The sequence below is a fragment of the Hippopotamus amphibius genome, chromosome 16 (genome assembly GCF_030028045.1).
Source record: "Hippopotamus amphibius kiboko isolate mHipAmp2 chromosome 16, mHipAmp2.hap2, whole genome shotgun sequence".
NCBI classification, from domain to species: Eukaryota; Metazoa; Chordata; class Mammalia; order Artiodactyla; family Hippopotamidae; genus Hippopotamus; species Hippopotamus amphibius.
In genome coordinates this window covers 62,507,259-62,520,065 of record NC_080201.1, presented here as the reverse complement: position 1 = coordinate 62,520,065, position 12,807 = coordinate 62,507,259, and the positions used below count along the sequence as shown (strand labels likewise).

The following is a 12,807-nucleotide window of genomic DNA, read 5'->3' as shown; positions in this document are numbered from 1 at the left end:
GAGGGCTCCCCTAAATCCCAACACGTGGGGTCCACTGGCTTTGCAGCCACGTCCAGGCGTCCGCCGTACCCCAGGATAGAGGATGGGGGAGAGGAGTGGCCGCGAAAAAGTTGACCTAGGGAACCCCACCGCGCTCTATTCTACTTCTGCTTGGGTTTTTTCCAGAATCACCAGCATATCACCCCCGGATTCTACAGCTGTTCTGTCTGGTGCCTTCCAGAAGGGGTTCAGGCGTGGGATGGTGGAAGGGTGGGGGTGCGAGTCGCCCTTCGACAAGGTAGGGATGGGTGTAGGTTAAAATTCTGGGGTCGACTCTGCAGAGATCGAAGGGAGGCCTTTCCTCGCCAAACAGACGTTCGCCTGCTTTTGTCGGCCCTCCGCCCTCTTCCCGCGGGACCCTTCCCTCTCTTGCACTTGTATTTCTTCCCAATTGCTTTTGCAGGTGTAGGTGCAGAGAATGGGTTGCCTGATCCTTGAATTTTCCCAGAGCCATGTGTTTATGTATTTGTGATTGTCCTGGAGAAACCGACAAGATGACTTTCTGTGGGAGGGAGATTCCTGGCAGGAGTGATTCACTTGATCTTCTTCACAGTGTTTTATTGACCACGTGTGTCAGGGAGCTTAGAACTAAGGGTAAAGTGGAACTGAGAGTGGGAATCTGGGCAGGGTCAGATCCTGAAGGCCTTGACTGAGGGGCTTTGGCATTACTTTTAGGCAGTGTCGAGTGGGATATGGAAGGATTTGAGCAGAGGAGGGCAGGATCAGATCTGGATGTTGAAAAAGCAAAGCATCCCTCTGGGGCCAGGGTGGCCTGGAGGTAGGATGTCCACGGAGGAGGCTGGGACAGTAGCTCAGGTGAAACAAAATGAAAGGAACCTAGAGACAGGGACAGATATAAATAGGACTTAGGAGGAAGAATACAGTGTTTGATGACTGAGAGGGGGGAAGGTAAAAGCGCCTCGGTTCTCGGCCCTGAGCAATGGGAACCTGAAAGCTTTGATTTTGGAGGAAAGATGCTGCACTCAGAATGGGACATGGTGTTTCTGAGGTGCTCATGGGACTCCAGGGAGGGAGAAGTCTTGTTCATTTCTACCCTAACTCGCTGTCCTCACTTGAGAGAGTAACGTGGAAGATCAGACTCAGTTTTTCCTGATGGGGCCAAAGTTGCCTTGACCCCCAGCCCTTTCCCCTGCCAGACCCAGGAATCTGAGCCTTGCCCCCTTCTCCTGGAGCCCTCCCCAGTAATAAAGCAAGCACAGGTCTTTCTTTTATCTTTATATTGAAGTTTAAAAAAAAAATGAACATTATGGATGAGGGAGAAGGGACAAGGCTTCTCTCTATGATTGACAGCAGGGGCTGATAGGAACCAGAAGCTCCAGGGAGTTAAAAAAAATAATAAAATACGTATTTTTACACTTATATAGATCATGTTACACATGTGAGTCCCAGAGAAGCAGGAAGCAGCAGCAGAAAGCAACTAGCACGCAGAACACACGTGTGTGCTCACCACACACTTAAGCAGTGCAATTCCTGTGAGTAGCAATTCCCCCCCCACCCCAACCCACCCCCACACAAAAAATTTTTTGAAAAGAAACTACCCTTTTAAGAACAGGGCCACCCAGTGACTGTTGCCCTCGTGACCAGAAAAAAGAAAAGAAAAAACCCCAGGCTAACATCACCTTTAAGGCTGGCAGTGGCCATTTTCTTCTCCCTGCAAAGGCAGATGCTGTTTTTCACATTGAGGCTGGAGGACCACATCACTGCCCTGCACAAATACTTCAGACAGTTGTCTTCAAGTCCATGCAAGTCTTTGCCAGTTTGTTGATACCTCAGAGAGTAGTTGGGATGGAAGGCATCCACCCCGTTTCCTTTAAGATGGCCTCTAGGCAGTGGGTTTTTAGTAAGCCTGGCAAAAATTCTGGAGTCAATCTCAGGCAAGGCTGAGCACCAGGAGGGGCCTAGGGACCCAGGGTTTATGCTTTAAGCCTAACCCTCCTGCCCACTGGAAATTATTGACCTCCAGAGGTTTTTTTTGTTTGTTGTTTTTTTTTAAACTTAAAGGGGAGGTACACTGTACACCCCACCCCCCTCCACTGGGAGAAAGGGGGCCCAATCCCTAGCTACCCATCCCCACCCCCCAAACACACACACATACACACCAACTAAGGCACAGCCAGGGCGGGCAGGCATGCTTTGGCAATGAGGCCCCTCTGGAGGCCCAGGGAATGAACAGCTGCAAAAGGGGCGTGTGATGTGGAGCTCAGCACCTTTGGAGGTGGGAGGGGGCGGTAGGGCAGAGAAGGAAGAAGTCTCAGGGCTCCCGACGGATCAGAAGGAAACTGGGAAGAGGTGGTCAGGCAATAGGCAGATGAGGAAACAAAAGAGGACGACCAGCAAAGAGCCCCAAAGCAGAACACGTAGAGAAGAAGAGAGCAGAAAGAGAAAGAGGTCAAACAGGATGTGGCAACCAAACAGAACAGGGAGACAGAGCAGAATGAGGACTGAACGGAACAGAAAAGAGAACAGAAAAGGTTGACTTGGGAAGGATATGAGACACGGAGGAGAGAGGGGAGCCAGGAAGAGGACATCAGAGGACCTCAGAACTCGGTAAAGAACATCCGGTGAGAGGAGGGAATCGGGAGCCCCCCCTGGGGTTGGAGCCTCAGACCCTGACAAAAACCAGGCGGGCTGAGTACACCAGGTCGGCGATGTAAGCCAGCAGGTTGATGGCCGTCAAGATGGCCACAGCCAGTCGGCGGTCCCAGGTGCACACGTTGTTTACGTGCCTGACGCCGCAGTTCATGTCCATGGACCGCCGGGGCTGGCCGCCGTACTTCTCGTCGAACTGGTAGAGCGGCCAGATGACCAGAGCCGTGGCGTAGAGGAGGACGGAGAGCAGGGCCAGGCCAGACAGGAAGCTGGGGAAGGGGATGGGCAGCATGTTGGTGCAGTCGCCCAGGTTCAGCAGGATGGCCACAGCCGCCAGGATGAAGCAGATGGAGTACACAGCCACGCACCACTCCAGGGCCGCCTCGCGCTGGTACAGGTAGGGGTTGCTGATGAAGGCGAAGATGATGCAGGCCACGAAGGTCTCCAGCACCTTGAGCAGGCCTGGCACGGTGGCCATGTAGCCGGTGATCTCGCCGGGCCGGGCCCGGGTCCAGGCCACTTCGGTGGCATAAGCCAGGCACGCGATGCAGGAGAAGGTGGTGGCGGCGATGGCGTGGTCCCGGGAGCGGCCGTGAGACATGAACTGGACGTAGGTGGTGGGGTAGATGATGGAGGCCGAGAGGCAGAAGAGGGCGGCGTAGCAGGCGTAGGTGATGGGAAAGTTGCGCCAGGACAGGGGGAAGCGAGCCTGGAGCCCGGCTAACTCGACGATAAGGATGATGAGGGTCACGGCGAAGCAGAAGCACCAGGTGAACATGGACCAGTTACCCATGGCCCCCGTCCAAGCGCCCACGCTGGCCACCAGCGAGAAGGCCACGCAGGTGGAGATCAGCTGCAGCAGGCGGAGGAGGCCCAGGGGCTGGGTCAGTGCCCGAGGGGACCCCACGATGGTCGGGGAGCCCAGGCCCGAGGACGACGACGTGGTGGTCGTGATGGTGGTGCGGGTGACCGTCACCGGCATGGCTGGGGGAGGGGAAAGAAGGTATCCTAAGAAGGTTCCAAACTAGAGGATCCAGGCCCCTAGCACTTGCCTCCCTGGAGTTGGCGGGGTGGGGGGTGGGGGATGGGGTGGACAAAATAATCCAGACTCTAGCTGGGGGGTACCCAGGATGCGGGCCTTTCAATTTTCAAATTGGGCCAGTCTCAGGCCTACAGGGATGAGGTGGTCACCCAGATGCTAGCCTGTCCTCCCTCCAGCCTCATGTCAGAGCACAGGAGTGGAGGCCCCTATCTCTCTTCTTCCCAGGACCCTCCTTTCCTCTCCCCAAAAGCCAACTCCTGTTATCTTTCTTCCCACTCCAGACACACAAAGCTGCCCTCCTTCTCCCAGGGTCTCAGCAACCCAGCCACTCAAGATTCTGCTCTAGGGACTTCCCTGGTGGCCCAGTGGTTAAGACTCCGAGCTTCCAATGCAGGGGGCTTGGGTTCGATCCCTGGTTGGGGAACTAAGATCCCACATGCTGCATGTCGCCGGGGGAAAAAAAAAAATAAAGGATTCTGCTCTAAAGCATCCCCCTTCCTACCACCCCAGTCAGAGGAAGAGGCCCCTGGGACTTCCCTGGTAGTCCAGTGGTTAAAGACTCTGCACTCGCAATGCAGGAGGCCTGGATTTGATCCCTGGTCAGGGAACTAGAGCCTGCATGCCACAACTAAAAAGATCCCACGTGCCGCAACTAAGATCCAGTGCAGCCAAATAAATAAATACATAAATAAATATATTAAAAAGAAAAAGGAGGAGGAGAAGGAGGAGGAGGGGGGAGGAGGAGCCCTGTCTTCTGTGATCTCTGAAAAACCTCATCTCTGCACTTCCTCCCTTTGGGTACCCAGGGCTCTGCAGCCCAGCCCCTCTTTCACCTAAGAGACCTAAACGTTTCCAGCCTCCAGACATTTAGGAGTCCAGCCTCCATGTGGAAACCTTCTCAGGGACCCACATCTGATCAGAGCTGCCAGCCTTCCAGCCTGTCTCCTTTCACTGAGCAGGAGTCTGGCCCCAGCTCCTGGAAGACAAGAGCTCTCTCTCCCTTCTGAACTGGGTCTTACCAATCTTGGCAGCACCCCCTCCTATGGGCACATGGTTTTAGGTCTGGAGCACTTCAACTCAAAGGAAGCTGCATTTCCTCCTGCCTCTCCTCCTTCCCAGACATGAGGTCCAGCCCCCTCAGGAACCCAGCCAGGTAGATCCCCAACTTCTGGGAAACTCAGCTCCCTAGATTCTTAGCTGGTCCTGTGCCACTGAAATCTCTGGGCCTCCCTCATTCAGTAATACAGCTTCCGACTCTGAGGCTCTGGGCTCTCAGCCATGAGCACACCGGACGGGGGAGTCAAATTCTTTCTTCTATCCCTTTAGGACCTTTGGCTTTTATGTCCTTGTCCTAAAGACCCTCAGGAATGAAGGCCTGGCCTCCATTCCTGACCAGGTGTCCAGATCCTCCCTCAGGCCCTAAAACAGCTAATCTCTTGGTTGCCACCCCTAAAAAGCTCAGAAGGCCTCTCTCAGCCCAGTGCAATAAAACTTCCTCCTTCCAGTATCAGGAAGGCAGTGTCACAGCCTTTAAGCCCAGCTATCCCTGTGCAACAGCTTCCTGGGGACACAGGAGACCAGCTCCAGAACGTACTTCTTCCTCAGACACACAGGTGTCTGGGCCCCTCTCTTTGGAACCCAAGTGTGCCATGTCTCAGGATCTAGGTGTCCAAGTCCCCAGCCCCTCCTCCTTCAGACCCAGGGGCTCTCTCCCCCCTTCCCCGCCCCCCCCAACTGCTATCTCAGACCCCAAAGTTCTGGGCCCTCAGCCCGCTCCTTCCTCTGACAGAGCAGCCCAGGCCTCGGGTCCTCCTCCCTCAGACCCACGAATCCAGACCCCAGAACCCCTCCCCACTCAGACCCAAGAGTCAGAGCCGCCAGCCCACTCACCAGCGGTCTTTGCTGAGGACCCCACCAGAGAAAGATCCGGCTCCGGAGGCGGATGAAGTCAGACACCTGGCAAAGGCTAGTCGCAGGACGGGAGGGAGAAAGCACTTCAGCGTCCAGCTCAGACCCGGCTCCACCCTCCCGGGACCCAGACGACCAGGCCGCCCGGGGCTCGCCTAGAACCCCAGGGGCGTGAGTCTCCGCAAACCCTGGGCGCGCCTGCCAGCCGGGGCGGGGACTTGGCCCGCAGCCCCTAGGAGCGCCGGGAGCGTGACCCCAGGGAAGCGCCGCCCCTTCCTTCCTCGCGTTTCCCCCCAGCCGCGCGGGCCGGAGTGGAGGGAACCGGGCGAAAGGGCACGCCCCCGCGGGCCGCCGTGGGCGTGTGTGACCGTAACCCTGCCCCGGCCAGCAAAGCCGCGCGGCCGCCGGCGGGAGGGCCCTGGGCGGTGGCTGCGGGGGCGGGCGGCCCGGGCCGCGCCGCGTCTCCGTCCTTATAAGGGCTTCAAGGCAGCCCAGCCATTCGGAACGCGGCGGGGACTGGGAGGCGGTGCCGGGACCCCCGCCCTGCTCGCGGATTCCAGCGCGGGACGGGGGCGGGGCCCGGACGCCAGGTCCCAGGAGGAGAAGCCTGCACGTTCCAATTGCTGGGTCCCTGAGAATGTGAGTTCTGCGTCCCCATAAGGCGGGCCGGGAGCCTGGACGCCCCCCCAAGAGGGTCTCTAAGAGAGGAGCGGCCGGGTACCGGGACCCCTGGGTTCCCCTTGTGGACGCCTCCCGCCTCGGGGCGGGAAACTGTGCACAGCGTTGGAATCCAGTCCGGAGAGAGGGGCCACACTTCCCACCACCTCCCGGAAGGCTGGTCGCCCGGCTAGAGCTGGGCCCCCCGGGCCACCTGGGAGGTGCAACGCGGGAGTCTGCCACCTTCCGCTTCGCCCGACCTGTTAGGAGAAAGTTGGGGCGGGCCCAGGAGGCAGAGGGCGGGGCACAGTCTGTAAGTCTCCCCTGGAAGTTGAGTTAGCGCACGAAACGCCCGGAGGGGAGGGGTCCATCTCCACTCTCAGAGCCCCCGGCCCTCGCCTGAGGTCTGAGCTCAGGGATGAACTGCCAGAGACCCGAGGAGGGAGAGGAAACACCCTTTGGCTTCCTGGCGAAGCTCAGGACTTCGCCGGCCACGCCCCAGTCCTCTCCCCACCTCCACGCCAAACGCCACACCCCATCACTTCACAAACCCAGAATCGCGCCCTGAGCCCCAGCCTGTGCGCTTAACACCCAGGGTCCCGGCTCCATCTCCACTTTGGGAGTACGGGTGCTGAACCTCCATCTCCGGCCTTTTGAGTCCAAAGTTCGGGGTCTGCCCCCCTGGTTGGGGAGGAGGTCAGTAAATCTGAACCCCAGCCACTCCCTTTCTCAAACCCAGGACTCCCAACTCCAAGCTTCTCCAAGAGCCCAGCCCCTCAGCCCCGTCCTCCATCAGAGCCAGGTGCCCAGGCCCCCAGCCCCTTCTCCCATCAGACCCAGGAGTCCGGCCCCCAGCCCCTCCTCCATCAGACCCAGGAGCCCAGATCCCCAGTTCCTCCTCCATCAGACCCAGCTGTCCAGACCCCCAGCCCCCTCCTCCATCAGACCCAGGAGCCCAGATCCCCAGGCCCTCCTCCATCAGACCCAGGTGTCCAGGCCCCAACCCTCCTCTTTCAGATGTATGACCCGTATGAGTTCAGGTCCCCAGCCCTCTGCTCTCCAGAACCCGAGTCCTGACCCAGCCCATCTTTCTAGGGACTGAGACATTTGGAATCCCTGTGCACCCAAGAATCCTGGACGCTGCTCCCACCCTTGGGGTTCCCGCAGCCTCACCTTACGAGCCTGTGGCGGCTGCGGCGGGAGCAGAAGCGACAGCTGCAGACTAGAAGGGTCTGCGGTCTGGGTGGGGTTGGCGGGCCGAGGAGCGAGCGCGGGCGGGGCTGGGGGCGGGGCCGGAACTCTGGGCTCGAGCAGGGTAAGGGACTCCCCCTGCTTGGGCTATCCCAGCCCCGCCCCGAGGGCGGAGCCAGGACAAGACCACACCCCCAGGGATAAATACACAGCAGTTCTCCCTCCCCGCCAGCGGTGCGGGTGGAGGGCTGAGGTCACTGTTTCCTTGGTGACAAAACAGGAAGACACAACAGCTGGCGGAGTGGGGGCTCGGGGGGGGTGCCCTCCTCGACACAGCACTGGAGAAGTCTCCAGGGGAGGCCCGGGAAGGCCGTTGCCATGGCAACCCGTCTGTTTAGATTTTGTTTAGGACAGAGCCCCCCAGCTCAGATCCCCACCCCAGTCTCACCTCAATCAGATCTTCCTCTGCCTTCCTGCCCCTCCCGCCCGTCTGCTCCAGCCCCGCTCTTCCAGGATGGATGAAATCTTGGATATCTGGGTCGCAGCGGGTTGGGGGACCGGGCCTCTCAGTTTAATGGGGTCTGTTTGCTAGGGTCTCTGTCTCCTGAGTCCTTGAAATAAGGAAGAGTTGAGGGTGTGCCGATCCCTAGGCTTTAGGCGGTTTCTGGGCTGAGGTCCCCGGCTCCTGGGTCCCCAAAAGAGCAGTGGTTGGATTCCTGTATTTAAGGAATTTGAGGCAGGAGCAAAATGGGTCTCCTAATTCTCCTTTACACTGGGATTCGCAGTGTCAGGGCCGATGGGCCGGACCCCTAGGTATCACATGTCACTGTCGATGGGGGCCGGGGAGGGGGTTTGTTGGTAGCAAGGTTTCTGGGATCAGGGCGATAGGAGTTGAGGGCGTGGACTCCCAGGCTGTGGGCCCGGATTATTGGCTCAATAGAGCAATTACGGCTCAGGCTCCTGGGTTTTCGGAGCAGATGTGGTTGCAAATCGAGTCTCTTGGGTCTGGAAGGGAGAGATATTTTTGGCCTGCGTTCCTGGCTCCTGGAAAGAGGGAGGGGCTCAGAAGCTTAATGAGGACGAGGCTGGGGGCTGGGAGTGTTAGATTCCTGGTTCCCGCAGGAGGGGAGGGCCCAAGGGGCTGGTCTGCCCGGGCCCCAGAGCAGGGAGGGGCAGCGGGGTCCTTTTTTAGGGGCGGCTCCGGGGCCCTGAGACGGATTGACAGAGCCGAGAAGCAAGCGGCAGCTGAAGGTCGGGATGCACGGCCGGGGGCTGGGGCTGGGGTGGGGCCGGGGCCGGGGCGCGCGGGTCCCTCCCTGCGGCCGGGCTCACTCACCGCGCTCTGCAGGCGTCCCGGCGCGGCCTCGCCCGAGGCTGCCGCTGGGCGGGGCGGGGTGGCGGCTGCGGCTGCGGGCGACGCTCGGCTAACGGGGCGCCGCCGCCGCTGGCCGTCTTCCAGGCCGACTACTGAGGAGGCTTTGAGGCCGAGCCCCAGGGTGGAAGCCGCGCGCGTCGCGAAGGGAGGGGTCCGAAGGGATGCGGGAGCTCTGTGTCCCCGGCTGCGTGCCCTACGGAGGTGGGAGGGGCTGGGGGGCACCTGGACGCTGTGTGCTCTGCAGAAGTGGGGGGAGGGGTAGAGGTGGGGGTGGGAGGGATGTGGAGCCGGTATGCCCACTTTTGTGCCCTTCGCAGGGCACAGACGCAGACCCTCTCTGTCATTATGTGCCCTGCACAGGGGAGGGGGTCTCTGTGAGTCCCGCATCAGGATGTACAGGGAGTCAGGACATGGTATTCGTTGGAGGTCCTCCAGGGACGACCCCACGTTTTACTCACGCACCTCTCTTTGCCTGACCCCGAAGTGGCCCTCTTGAGATACTCCAAATCGTCCAGGGGCCGTGACCACTCACAATTTACTGCAGTTGTGCGCTCTGGTGGAAGTGCTCGCCCTTTCAGGCACTGAAACCTCCAAGCAGAGTTCAGGGTAACGGGAACAGGAAGTAAACATTTAAAGAGTGAGTCATCCATCAGGTGTGACCCCGTAGGCTTCCCAGGTCTTGTGTAATCTGGCATCATGCATGTACCACTGGTTTCAGGGTGTTTACGCTTCCTGCAGGACAGCACCGCGACCCCAAAGATGCTGTTTCCGACCTGGCACCGAAACCCAGTCTCAAACAGGCCGTGCCTCTGTTCTATGAGAGTAGCTGCTTTCGGGTACTTCCTAACAAACTGAGCTCCTTCATCAGAAGCAATATTGTGTGGGTTAGCATGAGGGTGAATAGGGCCATTCAGCGTGTACACAGATGCTACCACTGGCAGGCGTGTGGAAGGCAAGGAAAGCAAATACAACCCAGAGCGAATTACCGCCCCGGCAGGAAAAAGTCATTGCCCAGTCCACGATGGAAGGGGTCCAGTGGGCTCCTCAGGTGACCAGGTCTTTGGCTGGTCTCCCTAGGAAACCACACCACATTGGGGGCCCAGCACTGCCAGCAAGGTGGGCCTCCATCAGGGACAAAGCTCCTTAGCTTTGATGAGGCAAAGCCATGCATAGCTCACCCCACGGCTGCTTTGTTCATTAGCCCATTAAGCAGGTACTGGGGAGGCTGGGGGAGGAGCTGACCGAGAGCCGCAGAGTGGTCATCGGATCTCCTTTAGGCTTCATGGCACTGTCTGTAATGGAGGGTTTTGCGGGGATGGTCAACCTGGGTACAGATTATGAGCTGGTTTTTGCTCCTGACACTGTGTGTGTGTGTGTGTGTGTGTGCGTGTGTGTGTGTGTGTGTTTTCACATCAGCCACCAATTCTCTAACTCCAGACATCAACCAGCGATTCAGTGCAATTCTGAATCTGGGCATACTAACCACTTGGAGGTATCATCAGACCCCACCCCGTGAAGGGCTTAGTCCCCCAAGACCACCCCCACCTCAAACGTAACACCAGTCACAAGTCCCGGGCCTCCCATATTTCTGACCGACTGGCTAGAAATAGGGGGTGCCCAGGACTCCTTCCTTGGGTTCCATAATTTGCTAGCATGGCTCGCAGAACTGAAGGCACCTTGTTTACTATTATTATAAAGGATGCAACAGCCAGACAGAAGAGATTCACAGGGCAAGGTATGGAGGAAGGGTGCAAAGCGCCCGTGCCCTCTCTGGGCACGCCACCTCCCAGCACCTTCTTGCATTTACCAACCTGGGAGCCCTCGAATCTCATTGTTCAGGATGTTTATGGAATTTCCATTGTGGAAGCGTGGTTGCTTAAATCTCTGGCCATCAGTGAGCAAGCTCCACCTCCCTAGCCTCTCTGAAGGTCAAGGGGGTGGGGCTGAAAGTTCCAGTCCTCTAATCACATGATTGGTTCCTCAGGCAGCCAGCCGCATCCAGAGCTAACTAGGGGCCTATCAAGAGTCATCTCACTAGTATAAACCCAGGTAGGGATGCAGGGGGCTTATGATGACTAACAAAAGACACCCCTCTCAGCCCCATCACTCAGGAAATTAGAAGGGTTTGGGAGCTCAGTGCCAGGTACTGGGTACAAAAACCAAATATATAGGTCTTATTATATCACAATATCACACAGATCTTTCCATGCTCTGGGTCGACTGGAAAATTTCATCATTTATCAACAAATATATTTATGAGTGTCTCCTATGTGAGAACAAAACAGGCTAAGGAATATTTGCTCTAATGGAGATTTTATCTCATATGTTAGTCGCAAAGGGTTCAAGATGTAATAACTCCTTTATCTGGAGAGGATATTTCCACCGTCCTCAGACTGTTGGACTCTCAGGAATGTCCCTGAGTGACAGGCTTCCCAGTTTTCATGGGGTTTATCTCCCATGCTCTGGCACGTGTGTGTGTTTATTAAGACATATGTGTATCTATCTGATCTTTCCTGCTTTCAAGGTCTTATCAGTATGATGTAATCTGTGCAATTGCCCAGAATGGAATCTGTGGGGTAGTGAAAGCAGAAGTTGCTTTTATAGGAGAATTTTGTGATTCTGGAACAGTGTCCTACAGCATATCTCTAGCCTGGGAAGAGATCAAAATTCAAAACTTGAAGTATGGTTTCTATTGTACGCAAATCGCTTTTGTACCACTGTAAAATCAAACAATTGTTAAGTCAAACCCTCATAAGTGGGGCACCGACTGTATTCTTTCTTTCCTTGCCATTGTTGAAATAGATATCCCCCGCTAGTCTGTTCTCTGGCCATGACACCTTTTTGTTGTCTATGGACCTCCTGGTCACTTGCCCTCCTTTTCCACATGGTTTCCTGAAATTCTCTAAAGAGCTTCCCATCAGATAGGCCGTGAACATGTCCTATTGATTTCCCCAGCCCTCAGAGTGGCCTGCTTGCCTCTCGCTGTTGCCAGGCTCACCCGTTCATCTCCAAGAGCTGCAAAAAATATTACCATATTTCTATTTGCCCCACAATGTGAAAATGTTTGGGAGACATTGACTTAGAAGACCTGCCAATGTGAACTTTACCCTCCATACCATAGCAGTCACCTATCCACTCGGTTCTCCATGCCTCTCCAACATCAGTCATGTCTCCTTCCATCTTACTTTCTCAGCAACGGCCACTTAGGATGTTTTCTTAACTTGATAGGGATCCCCAGTCCATCAGCCCTCTCTTTTCTTTGCTTTCCTCTTTCTTCAGATAGGTTTCCATGATCCATCATTTCAATGACCCTCTTTTCATGTTAGGGTATCTAACACTCCTTCGCTCTTCTTTGTATCACCTCCATCTTTGAAAAGAAAAAAAGAAAAAGCCCATCTACAGATGATCTAAATAGACATTTCTCCAAAGAAGACATACAGATGGACAAAAGGAACATGAAAAGATGCTCAACATCGCTAATTATTAGAGAAATGCAAGTCAAAAGTATAATGAGGTATCACCTCCCACTGGTCAGAATGGCCATCATTTAAAAGTCTGCAAACAATAAATGCTGGAGAGGGTGTGGAGAAAAGGGAACCTTCCTAAACTGTTGATTGGAATGTAAATTTGTACAGCCACTCTGAGAACAGGGTGGAGGTTCCTTTAAAAAACTAAAAATAGAACTACCACATGATCCAGCAATCCTACTTCTCTGGCACATCTGGAGAAAACCATTCTTTGAAAAGATGTATGCATTGTAGTGTTCATTGCAGCACTATTCACAATAGCTATGACACGGAAACAACGTAAATGTCCAATCGACAGATGAATGGATAAAGAAGATATGGTACACATACAGTGCAATATTACTCAGCCATAAAAAAAGGATGAAATAATGCCATTTGCAGCAACATGGATAGACCTAGAGATGATCATACTAAGTGAAGTAAAGTAGACCAAGAAAGACAAATATCGCATGGTATCC

At 55.8% G+C, this 12,807-nt stretch overlaps 1 protein-coding gene across 5 annotated transcripts; it reads right to left on the bottom strand.

The window, feature by feature from the left end:
- Positions 1-1,262: 1,262 nt before the first annotated feature.
- MYADM (myeloid associated differentiation marker) lies at positions 1,263-9,469 on the bottom strand. 5 transcript variants are annotated; one of them, XM_057711314.1, is made up of 4 exons: positions 9,285-9,469; positions 8,784-9,060; positions 5,582-5,657; positions 1,263-3,633 (listed from the first exon to the last, which is right to left on the bottom strand). In XM_057711314.1, the coding sequence occupies exon 4, from the start codon at positions 3,629-3,631 to the stop codon at positions 2,663-2,665; it is 969 nt and encodes a 322-aa protein (XP_057567297.1). In that variant the 5' UTR covers positions 3,632-3,633; positions 5,582-5,657; positions 8,784-9,060; positions 9,285-9,469; the 3' UTR covers positions 1,263-2,662. The 5 variants fall into 5 exon arrangements, with proteins under 5 accessions (XP_057567297.1, XP_057567296.1, XP_057567298.1 ...); XM_057711313.1 differs by lacking the exon at positions 8,784-9,060; XM_057711315.1 differs by lacking the exon at positions 9,285-9,469 and having other exon boundaries at positions 8,784-9,244.
- Positions 9,470-12,807: the final 3,338 nt, after the last annotated feature.